This window comes from Lepidochelys kempii, chromosome 8, assembly GCF_965140265.1.
Source record: "Lepidochelys kempii isolate rLepKem1 chromosome 8, rLepKem1.hap2, whole genome shotgun sequence".
Taxonomy (NCBI): domain Eukaryota; kingdom Metazoa; phylum Chordata; order Testudines; family Cheloniidae; genus Lepidochelys; species Lepidochelys kempii.
In genome coordinates this window covers 61,470,600-61,489,678 of record NC_133263.1, presented here as the reverse complement: position 1 = coordinate 61,489,678, position 19,079 = coordinate 61,470,600, and the positions used below count along the sequence as shown (strand labels likewise).

Sequence of the window (19,079 nt, the reverse complement as noted above, 5' to 3'; positions counted from 1 at the left end):
TCCAATTTAGCAACTTCTATACAAAATTTCAGTTCAAAGTATCTTAAAACTACAGATCCTATGTTGAATTTGTAAGGTGGGGTTATCGGGCGGGGGGGAGAGGGGGGAAATCCTTGAAACTTTTGGATGCAGAACTTTGATATAGAAATAGCTTTGCATGGCTTCAGAGTCACTTTCCTGACTAATTGCACTTTAAGATATTTTTAATTTTAATTAAGCCTAGTTTAGCTAAAGCTTTGAACAACATAATAGAAACTTTCATTTTTTTCCCACAGGACAACATGCAGGCCAAGTGTTTGCCAAGTCACAACATGACTATTTGAAACAGACATTACACCCTGAAAATCTGTGTTTAGTAACCTAGCGCTGCTAGTCCCTTCACTGGAGCTAGCCTAACAAGCACCCCTGTAACACAAGGCCTTTGATTCAAGCAGCCACATTTTTCCCCTTAATTCTACACCCCAGTGCATTTTGAATTCATCTAAAAGGCAGACTTTTGGCACCAAATGGATTCATTACTTAACTATTAAAAAATGAACTGGGTGCCAGTGTTTTCAGATTAGAGGAGGGCAATGGCAAGACAGTTTTTATTAGACAAAGGAAAAAGTTCAAATAAGAACCAATTAGTTTTGAAACATTTACATTCTAGGCATTATTTTATGTTCAAATTAGGAGTGCACAGTAGCAACAGGTGCACAGATTGGGAAGAATGTTTAGTGCTTTCTATTCAGATATATAGAGGTATACAGATAGTTCAGTGGCTTGAGCATTGGCCGTTAAAACCCAGGATTGTGAGCTCAATCCTTGCGGGGGCCATTTAGGGATGTGGGGCAAAAATTGGGGATTGGTCCTGCTTTGAGGAGGGGGTTGGACTAGATGACCTCCTGAGGTCCCTTCCAATCCTGATATTCTATTCTATGATATGCTACATGGCAAAAGTCTTAATGAGGCCTTTATGTTAGTTTTGTAGCATCTATCCTACTTAAAAGCAGATCAAAACAGCGTTTGTTTGAAAATGTTCAACCACCTTCCATATAAGCAGACAACTTAAGACCAACATGAAATAAAAGTCTGGTTGAGGGTCTCTGCTTTCTCATCTGTACGTATAGCAATCCACATTAAAAAAAGATAAATCAAGTCATGTGATACAAATGGTCATCAATCTCACCAGGCTAGATGGAGGAAAAAGCTTAGACAATACTGCAGAGGTCAATGAACTCTACCATCCCTAAATTAAACCCAAACAGAAAGTTGGATGTGAGGCAATATTCCAAGTCTACAGTTCAAAGTTTTGCTGACATGTTACACCGCTAACCAACATAGCTATGCTAGCAAAAACCTTAGGGCAGACACAGTTAGACAGACAAAAAAGACCTTTTGCTGGTAGAAGCTCATTTCATTATAGGAACCAGAATAAGCAATACTGACAAAAGAATTATTAATGATATCATCTGCATCTCCAGTAGGAGCGTTTGCCGGTATAGTTATACTGGAAAACCCTTTCTAATGTAGGCAAAGTGTTAGCCTCTACCCAGGGTTACAAACATCTTAAAAAAAGAAAAGAAGGAAGGGAAAGAAAGAGAAAGAGCTCTTCATTTTATACACAGAACCAGTGCATTCCCCAGATTTTAAATCAGACATTGACTTCTCATTAATGCTGCTAACAAACAGACAACCTTGTTGAGAGGCACAAGCAAAGTAAACCTGAAGCATTTATATATGCTGTCAGTGAGGCATACTACATTTCAGAAACGCTTTTTAACTTACCGTTACAGACTTCAAAGTCATTCCATGGTAGGTTCCCATAGTGTCGATTTTGAAGCCTTCCGTCTCTGTAAAGTAAAAGAGCGTCTTGTAAGTCATTCCACATGCAAGCATCAGAATAAAGCCCATGTTTAAACTGGCAGAATAGGGGAAATTCCTTTCCAGTCACTTTTGGGAGGAAAAATGCCTTCCTGCTGGTGCAGTATTTTAAGCCCTGTATACACACTAACTTTTAACTACACCAGTCACAGTCACTATCCTGGTTGGCTCTAAATGTGGCCTAGGTGAAATCCTGGTCTCATTGAGGTCCCAAGGAGTTTAGTCATAAACTTCAATGAAGGCCAGGAATGCTCTCTTTATGTTTAACACGGGTTAAAAATATGGATAGTAATCATGGATAGCTCAGAGTGTTTTGCTTTAGGCAGATGACTACTTTTGCATATTTGTTTTCCTGTAACCAGTTTTCCTAAATGGCACTCAGAATACTTTACTGCTACATGGACAACACTCCTCTACCCATGCTTGCGTATCCAGTTTGACTGGTCTTCCTTTCTCTCATCTCTTTGCAATATTGCAACAGTGCACTGCTCTATGTGTTCCTGGTGCTGCTCTAAATACACATCCTCATACATTAATCTGGGCTAGATTAAGATGGGACAGTGGCTCAGAATATGAACTGAGAATAAGACTTGTGATTGCACTATTTGGCCCTTAAATTTGGTTCTGATATCCCAACATGCATGTTAGTTTTACAACTCAACTTCCTTGAATACTCAAAGGAAACCTGATGGAGAATTTTAAAAACTGGGATTTTAGTACAATAGCAAAATAAATATAAATTCACTCAAGCGTGTTCACCTTTAATACAATAAAAGTAGTCAATTTTAAACACAGATTCTAACAGAGGCAGAAGACCCAATTATGCAACTAAAAGCAGCACTCCTAACATACAGTCTCATGATCCACGTTGTACACACCGCAGATGTGTAGGCAGATAAAATTAGTTTTATTTACACACATACCCACACCCCAAAACCACCATAAACTAAGAAATGTGTTAAAGATTAGACATTTATTTGAACACAATAGTGGTTACACTAATAGCATAAACGTGTTAATGACTAATCAATCCTTATTCTTCAAGGCATAAACTGATCTCCAGTAAGATTATGATGAAGTTTTCCCTACCACTCCTCACCGGATACATTGTGGAGGAAGCAAGGTGGGGTAACAACATCCTCTGGAGTATGTGGCAGTAACCACGGTTAGAAAACTGTAACAAACTGTTAGTCAAATATACATACTAACTAGAGAAATTATTATATAAAAGAAAATATCAGGGAATGTTTGCATTTTGTAGGTCTCTCCTGATGCAGCTTTTCAGAACTTCGCTGAAACAGCTTCAGGATTGCATAAACCAGGTTTCATGGTTTATCGCTCTTATTTGTAAAACCTTGGTCTCTGTAAACAGCAGAGTAAAGCAGAGTGTCATGCTCCAGGTGTACTGCCTCTCCCACAACAAGAAAAAACCCAAGGTCATAAAAAACAGATCAGTAAAGAGAATAACTATTATAAGGCAAGAACTGGATAGAGCCAGTGGGGAGGATAATAAAGAATAGATGACAGAAGCAGATATAAAAGTAAGTTTTAGCAGGATAAGCAAAAATGTCTTAGTTTAGGTTAGTTATTGTGATTAATCGACTCAGACTTCAAGGTCAGAAGGAACCATCATGATCATCTAGCCTGATCTCCTGCACATTGCAGATCACAGAAACTCGCCCATCCACTCCTGTCATAGACCATAACTTCTGGCTGAGTTACCGAAGTCCTTAAAGCATGATTTAAAGACTTCAAATTACAGAGAATTCGCCCTCTACTCTAGTTTAAACCTGTGCCCCATGCCAGAGTGGAAGGCAAAAAACACCCAGGGTCTCTGCCAATGTAACTCGGGGGGAAATTTCTTCCTGACCCCAAATATGGTGATCAGTTAGACTCTGAGCATGTGGGCATCACCCACCAGACACACACCTGGGAAAGAATTCGCTGTAGTAACTGCAGGCCCTCCTCATCTCGCGTCCCAATACCGGCCATTGCAGATATTTGGTGCTAGCAGTCGCAGATCAGCTACATTCCATCCCCTCCATGCATGAGAATGTTTTAATTAGATAGGTACACAGATGAGGTAACTTGGTAAACAGATTCTGCACAAAGCTACAGAACAAGGGCTGAAAGATACGTGATTGACAACAAGAGTGTGTAGAAGACAGGGAAAAACAGAAACCAGAGATTTGAAAAAAGTTCCTCTATCCCTAGGAGACAGAAGTTGATTGATCATCTTTCTTGCCTTATCTGGTTTTGCATGTATGTGTCATTCATAGGTGATAATAGTATTGTCTTAAAATGTACAAAATAAAGGCTAAAATAAACTGTTTATGCCTAAATTGAAGTGGATCTCATTTTTTCACCCAACCCCACTGATATGAGAAACCTAACTAACTGGATCATTGTCTGTTATGGTATAACAATTCCCATGTTGTAGCCTAACAGATGGTTCAATAACCCAGCATGTGTCAAACTTTTTTATACTATGGACTTCAGAAATCTCAGACCACCTTCCCTCTCAGCCTCACTCTGCAGCAAACACCATGCCTGATTCCATTTAAAAGGGCTAGGCCCAAAAGTGAAAATAAGCCAGCATATTGATGTGAGTTTTTCGGTCTGATTACATTCCACCACTACAATTTGTATGCATGTTCTTTATTTCCACTCTCCATGTAGATTTTACAATTTTAGTACCTAAAATTTTCTCTCATTGCTTACAAGCCCCACTGTTCTAACCATCCCAGGTCAATCTACAGTTTGTTTCTGTGTCCCTTTTGTTTGCTATTCATCCAGTGTTGAGCCCTCAGTAAATCTGATCATGGTTGAATTTACATCAAAGTAACAGTGACAAAAAAAGACTTAACAGACTTTAGTTCCTGGGAAGGAACCCAAACAGGCAAAAGCAGCACAAGAGAGCACTGAGGAATACAAAACAGCTCTAGTTGAAGGCTGATTCATCCATATCTGAAATGAAGACTGTATACCACTTCCCATTTCAGCGGTACATGTGTTATTACTGATGGCAGAAGCTCTTTGGACTATCTGGAAGTGGTCCACTAATCTGTTTTAAGAACCACTATGCTAATGAAGTCAAACTTCTTCTTTGGAGTGAAATTTGGTGTAACGCTTTCCTCTTTACTAGCAGTCAAATCAAAAACAAAGGGCTCTATGCAGCAGTTTCTAAACTACATTAACAAAATAACTGAATTGTATAAAATACATCAGATATAAAGAGAGATTGTTTATAAATCCCCTACCCATAATCACTTATCAAATAGTTAATAATCTTACAATTGGAAGATCATGCTGAGTTCTGTTTAACAGCCTCTCAATAACAACCTGACCATAGTAACTGAAGTTTTATTTGCAAATATTAATTTTACAGTCTAATACTCAGACACAAGATATCACCCAGCTCACCCACACCAGGCTGGAAAAACATGAGGACAGGTGATAGCCTGTATTTCTTCAAATCAAAATTTGTGAATGCCTTGCATATTTATTCTCTATTATTAGCAACACTCATTTTTTGATTGTAGGGATTCTATTTCTAAAGAGAAATTTAATTCTAAGCACAACACAAAAATCTGGACATGGAGTATAATTAAAATTTAGAATTTTGGTAGAAAATACTAGTATACATCTACAAGATAGCAGCTCTTAAAATCCCCATGACAAGACAAGAAATACATTTATATTACAACTTCATTGACAACCTGGTTCTGATGATAACCAGTTTGCTTAGTACCTGCAAAAGCAGCCTCAAGCTTGGAAACTGGAGACTCCCCCCTCTATTTCATAAATTTACTGCTCAAAAGAAGTGGCAAGTAGGCAATCTGAACATATTAATTTATTGTGTAAATAAAACTATACTTAAACATGAAGCAAAATTACAGGTGTGGGTGAAAGACTGATGCCCACACTAAGACCAACAACAAGCCTTTCAGTTAAACATGGGAAAGCATTTAGATGTGGTAAAGAAGACACTGTAGCCTGTAATGACAGAAAGAATACTGTCAGATGGCTGTCCTGAAAATCTCTCTCCAGTTTATACTAGATGGGATCACAAGTAGTGTGTCAGTTCTGATAGCAATTCATTTTTTGAATATGGGCACCTTGGTGGCAGTCTCAGCAGAGAAACAAAGGCGAACATCTCACTTCTGAAGGTAGCCCCTCAAGTGAGGGAGAGGGCATTGCTGGGAAAGTTTATATTGCTACCACCTGTGCTGAATATGTTTGATAGGTAAGATCATGCAAATCTTCCGGGCTATCATTTAAAGTGACATGAGCATGTGAAAAGTGCTGAAAAGTGGGGTTGATGAAAAGCAAGCAAAGCAGTCTAAAAAGGTCAGCAGAGAAGAATTTAGCTACTGCTCTTAAAGCAAAAAGAAAAGGAGTACTTGTGGCACCTTAGAGACTAACCAATTTATTAGAGCATAAGCTTTCGTGAGCTACAGCTTATGCTCTAATAAATTGGTTAGTCTCTAAGGTGCCACAAGTACTCCTTTTCTTTTTGCGAATACAGACTAACACGGCTGTTACTCTGAAACCTGCTGTTAAAGCAGTTTATTACGTCAATATCCTACAGGACAAAAAATACCCTTTCACACATTAGCTCAGTGGTCAAGCTAAATTAAGTACACACTGTGTTCAAAATGAAAGAATAAGCCTTGATGTAAGAGGGAGAAGGGTGCCAGATATGCTGCTCAAAAAGGGCATTATCGCTGTTTCAGAAGCAGTTATGAATCAAAAATATAGCTTGTTATATTGCCAAAATAGATGTGACAGGTTAGGGGTCAAAGAGGTGGTCCATGAAAATGATGCCATGCATGAAGTTCTCTTACCTTCTTAATGCCCAGACAAAATTAAAATGAACATAAAGAGTAAGAAGAAAAGGAGAAAATCTAGTATGTAGGTTTATTTTGTACTGTCAAAGAATGTGTGCTGCTCACTAGCAATTTGAAAGTCACAAAGTCAGAAGTGAGGAAATAATGGCTGAGCAAAGTAATTGCAGTGTGTTTGTCTTAACAGCTTGATTGTTTGGAGGTGATGGGATGGGACTGGCCAGGTGTACAGCCAGGTAACATGATCGTCCATGGTGAGGACAGAGACCATTTTATGATGAATGGAGCTGTAAGACACATTCTTACATGTTTAATGTGACATACTACAATATAAGTTTAAAGACAAGACAACTTTTCTCCTTTTAATCATAGCGGGAGTAATAAAAAGTATGCTTGAGAATAAGCACTGGTCTGTGTCTACTACAGGACTGCTAAAGCAGTTGAATTTACTGCGGATATAATAGATTTGTTCTTTACTCTCAAAGAATAGTATTTAACATTTAAAAACTCATTTACTGTTGCAGCTACCTTAACTTAAGCATTCCAGTAATAGAACTTGTCCTATTTGGCATAGAGACAGCAAGGCAAGCCACCTAGGTGAGCAAACTGATACCACCTTCGGAGTAACGATCCATCCCAGGTCATACAGAAACTTGGCTGCAGCTCAGCAGGCTCCTTACCATATCTTGCCAGGTTTAAGTGGTTTAACCTATTATCTTACATCTACATGTTTTAAATTGCTTATGTTAACAAGCATACTAAGCCATTCCCATACTAAGCCAACATACTGAAATATCCAAGGTAGAAAAACCCACATAAGCAAGCAATTTCCTAATTAAGACTGCCATGGATAATACTGTAGTAAAATTGAGATTAAAAGACTAAGTCCATGCTTAGCCATACTTATTCAGTAATTGTTAGTTTAATACTACGAAACCCTTCTAATGTTGTAAGATCCTCTGATAGAAGAGCTAAAATGACTGCACACACTATTTTTGTGGCAAGTTGTACATATAATTTAGTTCCAGTTTTTAACAGGTTATTCAGGACAGCATGGGTAATGCTTTTTGGTATGTTATCCTTATATCTATTCGTTACTGAGGAAAATTCAGTGAGTTTTCCTGTTAACATTCAATATGCTATTAGCATTTGAGAATAAGATCAGAAGGAACTATTATGATAATCTGACTTCCTACATATCATAGGCGCTAGAATTTCACCCAGTGATTATCTGCTGAGGCAGAGATTTTCAAAAAAGTGATCAATGATTTTGGGTGCCCAACATGAGATTTGTTAGAGGGGCCTCATTTTCAGAGGGTTGGCACTTCAGCATCTTCTAAAAGAATCAGGCTCCCTTGAGGTGTCAAAAGTTGAACACACAAGTCCTAGTCACTCTTGAAAATCTTGGGCTTAACAGTTCTTTAACAGCAACCCTAGTGAATTTGCTAAAATACTGACAATGTGGTACAAAGATTAAAAACAAATGGTAAATGATAAATATGAAAAAGTTTTAACTTAGTGTCAACATGGTATTAGGAGAACTAGAAATATTTAAAAATAAATGCTGTACTAATATACTCCATGTAAGGAATTCTTCTCCCTTAACTCTGTCCTATACCCCACAGGCTGCAGCAGGAGTTGCAGAGTAGCTGCACAAGTTCCAGCTTCAGGTTGAGGATACATCTCTGCCCCCATTTTGCAAGCCTTTGCATTATGTTCCCAATAGGTTCTGTACGCTGCCTTTGTACAGGGTATGAAAATTTAGTGCTTAATGAGGCGATAAGTGGTTGCTTTTCCAATAATGTTCTAAAATACTTTGTATATTGTGCAGAGCCCCCAAAAAACCCAGAATTTGTCTTATTAGTAACATAATAAGATTCACTAGATAAAACTCAAACCAAGCCTTCTCTCTAGGGTTAGTGGTTTCTAGCATTCCTACCCCAGGATTACCCAGCTCAAACACAAGGTTCCTTTTCCCTCTCGGGTACAGAATTACTCCCCACCTCCGTAAGTCCACACTGTACCCACACCAAAAAAACAAACAAACAAAAAAAACCACACCACTAAAATTTACCTTTTTTATTTATTTATTTTTAAACTTAACTGTATTTTGTGGGTGCTTCAATGAACACAAATTTAGCAATGAGGCACACGGCTCTTGAGCCATCCACATATAACAAGGATCAGAACCACATTATCCCCCCCTGAAAAACATTGATTTTTCCCCTCCCTACATTTTATACTGTATGGAAATCAAATAGTAGCTATAGTCTTTCCAAGAAGTGCACATTGCTATGGCTGACACAGGTTTCAAATTGTAATAGCATGTATACAAAATATGACACAAGCAACAGACAAGAAATCTGTACAGTTGGGAGAATTTTGTAGTTTAAAAGATCCTGGTCTGGGTGAAATGAAAGTGCTGTGGTCACCATGTTTGAGCACACTGCACTCCTCTTTCTATAATCAATTATTACATTGTCTTTTTCTAAAAGAGTTAGCATATTAAAGACAACCCTACAAAAACTAATCCTGTTGGTAACAAGAATGAATGCCACACTACATATTCAACTCTTCATTCAAGACAACTTGCTTTCTTCTGTGTTTTCAAGACTGGCATTAATGCTCAATATGATTTGCTCTCACCCAAGCCAATTAATCTTCCAAATGCATTTCACAATGCCAGTGGTTCTCAAACTTCATTGCAAGCAACCCCTTTCTGACAACAAAAATTACTACATGACCCCAGGAGGGGGGACCGAAGCCTGAGCCCACTGGAGCCCTGCCGCCCTGGGCAGGGGGACCAAAGTTGAAGCCCCAGGGTTCAGGCCTGAGTGAGGGGGTCCAAAGCCGAAGCCCCAGGGTTCGGCCCCAGGCGGCGGGGCTCGGATTTCATGCTCAGCCCCAGCAAGTCTAACCCCAGCCCTGGCGACCCCATTAAGATGTGGTCCTGACCCACACTTTGAGAACCGCCGCACTATGTATTCATTTAAGATGTTTAGCATCCAAGGTTTCATATGTATCTACATCCACAAAATTAATAGATATACAATAGAAAAAAATATGAATATACAGGTCTATCAGTTTATTTTTAATAAAATCGAATTGTTAAAGGTCAGCTGTCAGACTTAATTTGTTAAAAACAGGACAGAATCATAACAAGTTTAATGGATGGCATGAAAGCTGCTTGACCTGCAGAATATTAAGGAGAAACTACAGAGAAAAAGACTGAGGGCAATAGACATTTAGCAGCTGATGGTTGTGAAGTGTTACTGTTTTTTCAGCTTAAACCTATTTTCCACTTGAATGTTCGGTACCTCATACATTGAAGGTTATTATTTTTATCAGATGGTTACCATTTCTAAAAATTATTTGCACTTTGTCAAAAGCTGATGTGTTCTGCTTAAAGGTTTGTCAGTGTTTATTACCATGCTCTGCTAAATCCACAGGGCTTTTTGTTTTTAAAGATGTGAAGCCATGGCTTCTATTATCTTTGAGAACATGGAATAGTTTTAAGAATAAAAATGTGAACATTTCCTTTTTATAAAGCTATGGGTACCTGAAAATCCACCATGAGTCTCAATCTCACCAAATCAAAAAGAAACCATACAGAGAACATATTATAGAACCCACATAGGTTGGAACTTTTAAATGCAGGGGACCCAGGTTTGTCTCAATTATTAATCACCATTGATAATGGAAGTTACATGGCTCAGGTACTGAGAGTTACTGTGCCTCAAGGCCAAGTAATAAGCCCTCTTTTCCTTCAAATCTTTCCCAGAATCCTAAGTTCCAAAAGGTCTCCATAAAAAGAGAACCATAGGCAATCCTAACAACTTGATAGCTTTATTGTATCTGCTTTTTGTCTGCTTTTAGATTATAAGCACTTCAGAGCAGGGGCTCATAGTCTCATATTAAATGTACCACTGCAGTGTACATAAATACATTATAAATACGAACGGTGGGATTTGATTTTAAGCCACACACATTATATACACTATACGGTACAGGAAAAAAAACGCATTCCTAATTTGTAATGAGAACTACAGTGGAACTACTAATTATCTTTAGTCTCTGCTGTTTAGGATACAAAAACCATAGCTCCTCCAGACCTACATGGGTTTTAATTAGATTACATTCCTCCCATACTTTTCAAAATTTTGTACTCTTAAAAAAAACCCCAGACAGATGGGTGGGCAGACAGACACACACAAGACTCAGTGCCCAAGTCGTCAAAAGAAATGGCTGACTAGCAGTCCCCCAGTGTGGATTCATGGCTAGGGAAGAGATTCCCAGGTGTTCCCTTAGCCCTCTCCTAAGAAATCTGAAGGCCAGTCACTGGCTGACTTTATAAAGTTATTGAAGCAATTTCCACGAACACTACACCAGTCTTTATGAATTAATATTGCCATTTAAAAATTGTTAAATTAAAAAAAGAGCACCAGTGCAGTATTGAGGTATGTACCAATGCCTCTGAAAGTACAGGTTGGCATATCTCTGCTCTTTCAACCAACTCCCTCCCTCCCAGGGAAGGGGAAAGAAGACTGGACCCGAGTATATTATGTACTTGGCTCAAAATATCTGAGGCATTCATTAGAACAGAAGGACCTTCACCTATTTTATTATTAAAAGATTTTTTTTCCCTTTAATTTCAGGACATACTATTTAAAGGATGCTCTATCAGATTTTTTTTTTTTTAATTAGCACTGAAGGACTATTGGCTTGACTAATATCTGTACAGACCCAGGCCCTCTGAGTTGAAACTACTTACACTGTCTCTGTCTTGAAAGTGAACAAAAAAGTGTTTAACATGTAAGATTTGCTTTCAACTAGACAGTTTCTTAAAAGTTAAGGCGAAAAAATCATTTTCAATAAATAAGATTCCGAGCTTGTGTTACTACCAGAGACTACATGTGAAGACGTTTCAGTCATCATTTATGGACTTATACTTCACACTTTATTCAGCTTTGACAATGAAAACAGATGAATCAGTTTCACTTTTCAGTTCTCAAATGTAGTGTTTCCTTAATGCTAATTAGTATTGGAGATCAACTTACCTTCCTTTCCTTTAAATCTTTCCTGATCGTATCTGTTGTAGGCAGCTGGAATAGACTGCTTAGTCCGTAAAGTGGGATCCTAAAACAAATTAGCAAACATGATATGCTACTGCATCTCAAAACATATGTTGATTAACACATTTTAGTTTCTGAACTTTGGAAAATAAATATTGTATGTAAATTGACTTTACAGTTTTGGACAATTATATAGGTGGAAGTTTTCAGACAGTTTGTACTTTTAATTAATATACTTCATTTTAACCTCTTATTGAAATAGTAGGTTTTAAAGAAATACTTAATGACATGCAAATCTAGAGAACTGACAACATTCAGAAGCAAGACAAAAGTAACAGAAAGCCATGTTAACTGAGCAAACTGAATGAAATCCAGTTCCCGTTCATTTGCTAACATCTTGGGGCTCAAGAATGAATGGTCATCTGACAACATATGGCTGGTCCTTCAGCCACATGCACAGAAGACTCCACCACAAATCTGATTAAGCTAAAGAGGTGCTAAACCTACAGAACAAGATTAAATTGGGAGGAAAAAAAGGCAGATTTAAAATGCATTTTCAAAATGCTGCCAATCTAATGATGCACTAAATATCGATTCATGCATCTTTTTCATGGGTGACTTAGTAACACAGTTACAATCATTCCAAACAGTATGTCTAAGTAGTCCCATGAACAATTTATGAAATTCAGCATACAGCAAGCATTTAAATGTTGAAATTCATCTTGCTACTCCAATCCGGTACATTGGCATATAATACAGAGGTATCAAAATAAGTCGAAGTAAGACTAACTGGCTTCATAGCAGATTACCATTAGAAGTTCAAGAATTTAGTTATTAAGTTTAATAAAACAACAGTAAACATCACAATTCAAAACCATTGCTTTTCTAATGCCTAGATAGACCTGAATAATAAAAATGTAAATCGGTCTTTGATTTGACACAGGCATAGGACAGCTGGTTCAATCTGTTGCTGCTCATGAGTCATGTTCCAGCTTCTTAAACATTTTACTACTTTATCTGTCAAAAAATACAGTTAGCAAGGCATTTTGCTGGAAATGGCGATAGTCTCATCCAATATACTTCTTCCAAGTAGCTGCAGAATGCCAGTGAGTGTTCGGTACATACAGTAGTTGGCACTAACTGTTCAGTCTGTAAGTAACAAACGAAGAGTATTCACTCTTCCAATACCACTATATACAGTTTTGATCTAAGAAAAAGTTCTGCATGAACAAGTTACTGTAATTTATTCAATTAGAGCCAAACAAAATGAAGAGTAGTTTCAGAAAATTGCCATTATTTACTCAATTCAACTTCAGCTATGGAGCTACGAGCAGCAGGTCCATAATAAGAATAGTTATTCTTACCGCTGGTGCTGTATTTGGTGCAGGCCTCTGTTCAGGTGCACGACCTTCTTCTCTGGCTTTTACTGACTGAAGAATCGCAAAAATATTCTTGGCAAAATTCTGGAAAGCAAGTTAGACACTTTTGAATCCCACTGAACATCAAAGCTGGTTGGAGCACTAGAAATACAGCTAGAAGACATTTTTTGAGTCAACACATGTGCTTCAAAGAACGTATGCCTACTTGTAAATACAGAGAAAACCGCACACAAATTAGAAAGACTTTGTTCACTCCTCTTTGGGAGTGTCTGAAGAACTGAATCATTGTGCAAGGACTCACGCACATCTCATCACCCTATCTGTTCAATGTAGGTGGGTGCAGCCTGAGCACCAAAACAAAGCTACTGGGTCTTTATGGTATTTATTCTGAGAACCTATCCTTTTAAACTGGTGAATACTCAGCCATTTATGACTGCAAAGATACCTGCGTGCAGATGCTACAGCAGGGGTGGGAAAACTACGGCCCACGTCCGGCCCGTCAGACCTTTTAATCCAGCCCTCAAGCTCCATCGCCGGGGAGCGAGGTTGGGGGCTGCCACACTCTGGCGCTACAGCCAGGGAGCGGAGTTGGGGGCTTGTCCTGCTGCTCCCACCAGGGAGCAGGGTAGGGGACTTGCCGCGCTGCACCTGCCTGGAGCGCCCTGTGTGTTCAGGACCTGCATGACAGCATGCACATTGCTCCGGCTGCACAACCCAAACGCGCCATGAGAGCCTGGAATGTGCAAGCCCACGTGCCTCCTACTCGTTGGCTTAGGTGACTGATTTTTAGTAGTGTTAATTTTCCATTGTTGAGGATAAAACAAAGAGTAGTTGGCCAGGGAGTGCTCAGTGGCAGTTTTCAAAGTTGTGGGCTGTCGGGACATGTGTGGGAGGAGATTTCTGAGAGCAAAGGGCTGGTGAATCTCAATGACTTCCAACCACTGGAAGCTGAAGCCTGACAAATCCAGGCTAGAGAGAAGGGCATGGAAAGGGGGTAAGTTTAGTTTAATTACTGAAATATGTTATGACGGTATATTTATAACGGTAAGTAAGGTTTTATGTTTATTTCCACTAAAATGTATCTTTATTAAATAAAGTTTATTTGAATATCTCTGAATTGTTCATTTCGTGAGCATTGATGGCCCTCCATACAATTTCCATATCCAAATGTGGCCCTCAGGCCAAAAAGTTTGCTCTCCCCTGTGCTACAGTCTATTTAAATATATGTTACAACAGTTTCTTTAAAAAGGAAATTGCAGTGGAATATAGCTTTCAGTAACATGATCCAGTGTAAAAACCGTGACTAAATCACCATTTCTTCAGATACGAGACAAGCAGCAGCATATTGTCAGCCTGACAACATGTATAAAGACATGACTATCAAAGATGCAGTCAGAAACATAGGGAACAGCAGGAGATTTCCACAGATCTCTAAGTAAGTTCTGAACTTGAGGAAGAGGGGGTGGAGAGAAAAGGGAGGAAGGCACAACTCTTCAGCTGGGCTTAGCTTCTGCAGAAGGACATCTAAAACTCACCCACAGAGATGCTTAAAGTCATTTAAGTTTGTGGTGCACTGCAAAGGATCATCTGGCTATTCAATCTCAAAATGATCAGACCAGGTCTGCATATAGTGGTGTGATGGTACACAAGAATTAGTTTTGTTGGGGGATAAGAGATGGCAACACACACAATAAAGTCAGACCTACTTCTTATAATTTTCAGTCCTGGCTGCAGCTTTGTAAGGCAGCTGCAGGTATAAGTATTTTGGCTTTGGCGATAGCAGTTATTGCATTGGGAATTCCCTGTACTCTTAACCAGCACCTCTACAAACAATCCCTCCCACTGGCTGCTTTATCAGGGCATGAAGAGGAAAGGAGGTGGGGCTAAACTTCTGTACTGAACCAAGGTTCTGAAAATAGGGTAGCCTGCCTTTCTGTCCAATGATATCTGCCTGCCCAGACCCAGCAATGGGAACCTGGAGACCTGCTCCCCATTGTAACTCCAGCACTACCAGACAAACCCACTACCCAAAACCAGTTAGGTGTAAACTGCTGCTCCCAACTCCCTATACCAGAAAAGGGAGACAATTCCTCCATTTGCAAGGAAGACTGCCAGCTGTGAGACCTGTCCACCTCAGAAACAAAAATGGATTCAATCTCCGGCTGACCATCCAGCCCAACTCTCCAGTGTACCTGCTCCTCACCTAACACCCCCCCCCACTCCACACACACACACACAGTCAAAGAGTATCCATTCCCAACCCTGGCAGCAAAGGCCACAGAATACATTTCTGACACAGGTAGGAGAAGCACCTAGAAGAGCATCTGAAATGCCGGGGAAGATACAGAGCTACTAGGATATGAATGGAAGCGTGTGGGAGGAGTGATGGATTGTTTGGTAGAGTAGGAAGGGGAAAATATCTGTCAGGCCATACCACGTGTATCACCTATGGAATCAATTTGAGGGAGCCTCTTTAAAATTTTGTCAACATATCACTAGTTGCCTTCATGCCTTAGTTTCCTTGCTCTTCACCATATACTGCATCTTGGGTCAATTGAACAACACGTTAACCCCTTCTGAAACCCAGGAGGTAGAAATGGATATGCTGAGACGGGGAGGAATTTAGGTAAGTAGTAGTCTGAGTAGAAATAATTTCTTCTGCCATTTACAGGAAAACTAAATGCAATGTTCATTTTCAACCCTAGGTCAGACACACCAATTAGCCAATATGTGAAGGATTTTTAAGGGAAGGTTGACAGTTTGTCAACTGGTAAGCAAGTTAAAATTTCCAGATTTTTGGTTTAGCATGCAGATAAACAATAAGATTTCTCATAGACTGCTCATATAAGTTATATTCCAAGTCATTAATAAAATGCACAACTATAAAATGTTTGCACTGAGGTTTTCAACAGTGTGAAAATGTAGGTTCCCAAGACCAAAACTAATACTTAGCTATATCTCTTTAGTCCTACATCTATATTAAGAGTAAACATCCAGAAATAAGGATCCAGAAATGTTGTCTGTGGGCTCATTCTGGAACTCAAAGTTACAATCTTTTGACAGAAAAAAAGACTGAGTCAGAAAGTCAGTATTGCAACCAGCTGACCTATGTAGCCAGTGCTTCCTCAAAGTAGGTAGGTAGAAGCAACATTAAGCTTTCATTGTCCATACCTACACACATTTGTGTCTGAAAATCCCTCTAACTTCTGCTCCAAATTCAGCTTAAACTCTAAATTGTGCACTTTCAGATTACTAAAATTCCCCCATTTGGGGGCATGAACTAACAATGGCTTCTTTGGGTAATTTGAAAAGTACTTTAAAGAACCACTGACTACATGGAAATCCCATCATTTGTCGTTTCTCTGTCTGGTTACTACTGTCAGTCATGTGGAAGCTATTCTAGTTGCTTCCGAGTCCATCTGTACCTGCTATTTATTCATTATGGTATATGGACAAACTTGTTTTCAAGTATAAAAGTTAATCAGAAATTTCCATTTACTCTTTAAAAAACCATGAAGTCACCAAAATATCAATCAAAGGGGGAAAAAAATCTGCTGGTAAGGGAAAGTATGGGAGAGAACAAGACAGCAGCTGATGGGGAGCAAGGAAAATACAACAAAAGTCACACAAATAAAATGAATCATTTTCTTTTAAATCTTTTTTTTTTTTAAATTATCCATTTGTTTTTTAAATGACATGCGAAAGTGCAAATGTTGCCCAATTGGTGCAAACTCAGGCATCATTTCTACAAGTTACAAGATGGGCACCAGTGCCTGCACAGAGCTTACTGCAGAATGAAAGTCTCAGGTGACAGGTGAGAAGAAAGTCAAACTTCATCCTGACCCAATCCCACTACAAATGTTGGATCCAGGTCAGTTCAAATGAGAAGACAACCAGACCCTCTCTGGCTTGGATCAGATCGGTTCTCCTCCTCCTCACCAGTGGGATTGGCACGGCAACATCGGAGTACCCTGCTCCTGGCAGCCAGCTGCCACCACATCACTGTTCTGCATGTGCAGCAGGGTGAGCATGCTGATGAGTTGCAGTACCTCTCAATCCACAGTATGCTGTGACAGGGTCAGGTCAGATGGCTACAGGAGAGTGACAGAAGGCAGATATATTAGCCCCAGGTTAAGTAGGTCCCTTTTCCCTGGGTAAGGTAACAGGGAAGGTTCCAGAACAATCAGGAACCTTCTGGACATAATTAAGGCAGACAGGCTGATTAGAACACCTGCAGCCAATCAAGAAGCTGCTAGAATCAATTAAGGCAGGCTAATCAGGGCACCTGGGTTTAAAAAGGAGCTCACTTCAGTTTGTGGTGCGTGAGAGGAGCTGAGAGTGAGAAGGCGTACTGCTGGAGAGCTGAGGAGTACAAGCATTAACAGACACCAAGAGGAAAGTCCTTTGGTGATGACAAAGAAGGTGTTGGGAGGAGGCCATGGGGAAGTAGCCCAGGGAGTTGTAGCTGTCACAGGAGGCACCCTAGGCAGCTGCATTCCACAGGGCCCTGGGCTGGAACCCGGAGTAGAGGGGAGGCCCGGGTTCCCCCCAAACCTCCCAACTCCTGATTAGACACAGGAGGAGCTGACCTGGACTGTGGGTTCACAAAAACAGCCAAACTGAGGGCTACCGTGAATCTCCAAGGCGAGCAAATCCGCCAATAAGCACAAGACCCACCAAGGTAGAGGAGGAACTTTGTCACAATGCACAGTGCATCAGGGGTAGGGCAGACAGTCGCCAGCACATACAGCCACTGCCATTCCAAAACTACAGGCAGGAAATGGAGGTAGTGGCTCAGGCTTGGCGGGTAGAGCAGAGGTTTGGATTGGAAAATGACTCCACCCGCTGATTCAGGTCCTGCCCGCCCTAAAAATTAAGCCTAAGCAGATCTCTATGTCAAACTATATTACATGTAGATTTTGTCTGTACTGAGGCTTACCACCAACTGGTAGATGGACTTCCAATATCATTTGAATTCAAGTAGTACCCACATTTAACCCATCTTTTTAGTTGGGCTTTAATACAGAAGTAGACTGAGGGACTGACAACTAAGTTCTACTGGGTCTGTGGTTAGGTTAGTGTGCATGAGATTTATTATGGGACACTGCAGTAATTAATACATTTTAAGATTGTGGGAGATGTTTAAAGAACATGAAATGATTAGAGGCTGAATGAAATTCTGTAGAAGTCTAAATACAACAGCCACACCCTCCCTTTCACAAACAGCTGTTCTTTGAATCAAGTATTGCTTTCTAGCGTTTTAGAGGTTTCTGCAGTTCTATAGTGTACTATACTCTGTACAGAAAATGCAGATAGATATTTCCATTAAATGTGCGGATTATGTTTTGCAGAACAGATTTCACACCTCATTTGTTCTGCATTATTACACTTTATTCCACTAGTATTTTTATATTAAAAAAGGTACTACATGAAAAAGCTATTTGAAATCTTTATGTGAAACAGAATAAATAATTCAGGAGTTTGAAACAGCTATAAACATTACAATAGGTTGAGATGACGACTAAAACTGCATAAGAAGTCCGTTTCTATATTTTTACTATAGATACATTTGTGGAAAATGGACTCTTCCTTCAAGGTTTCCATGAGGCTGGTCTACGCAGGAAAGCTATTGTGAAATAAGCAAGGGTGTGAATTTAAAATGCAATAGCTATTTAAAATGCAGTTCTGTCTGGACACACTTACTCTGCACTAAAAGTGCCTTTGTGCAGTTTTGCTTAATCCACTTTGGAAGTGGACTAACCTTAACTGCACAATGGCACTCAATGTACAGTAAGCATTCACATGGAGAGCCATTCCACAATAGTTATTCAGGTAAGGAAACTAAGGCATGAAGGCAACTCCCCAGTTTAGACAAGCTCTTGTTAGAAATGCTGCTCCTGTGTGATGGATTATTTATT

At 39.5% G+C, this 19,079-nt stretch overlaps 1 protein-coding gene across 2 annotated transcripts in view; it reads right to left on the bottom strand.

The window, feature by feature from the left end:
* CDC73 (cell division cycle 73) overlaps positions 1-19,079 on the bottom strand; it is a 164,419-nt gene that overhangs the window by 115,358 nt on the left and 29,982 nt on the right. Inside the window, exons 8-10 of one of the 2 annotated variants that reach the window (XM_073356725.1) lie at positions 13,147-13,245; positions 11,768-11,846; positions 1,768-1,832 (exon numbers count right to left, since the gene is read on the bottom strand). In XM_073356725.1, the coding sequence (XP_073212826.1) occupies positions 1,768-1,832; positions 11,768-11,846; positions 13,147-13,245 (243 nt within the window). The remainder of the gene's footprint in view (positions 1-1,767; positions 1,833-11,767; positions 11,847-13,146; positions 13,246-19,079) is intronic. The other variant, XM_073356726.1, reaches the window with a different exon arrangement.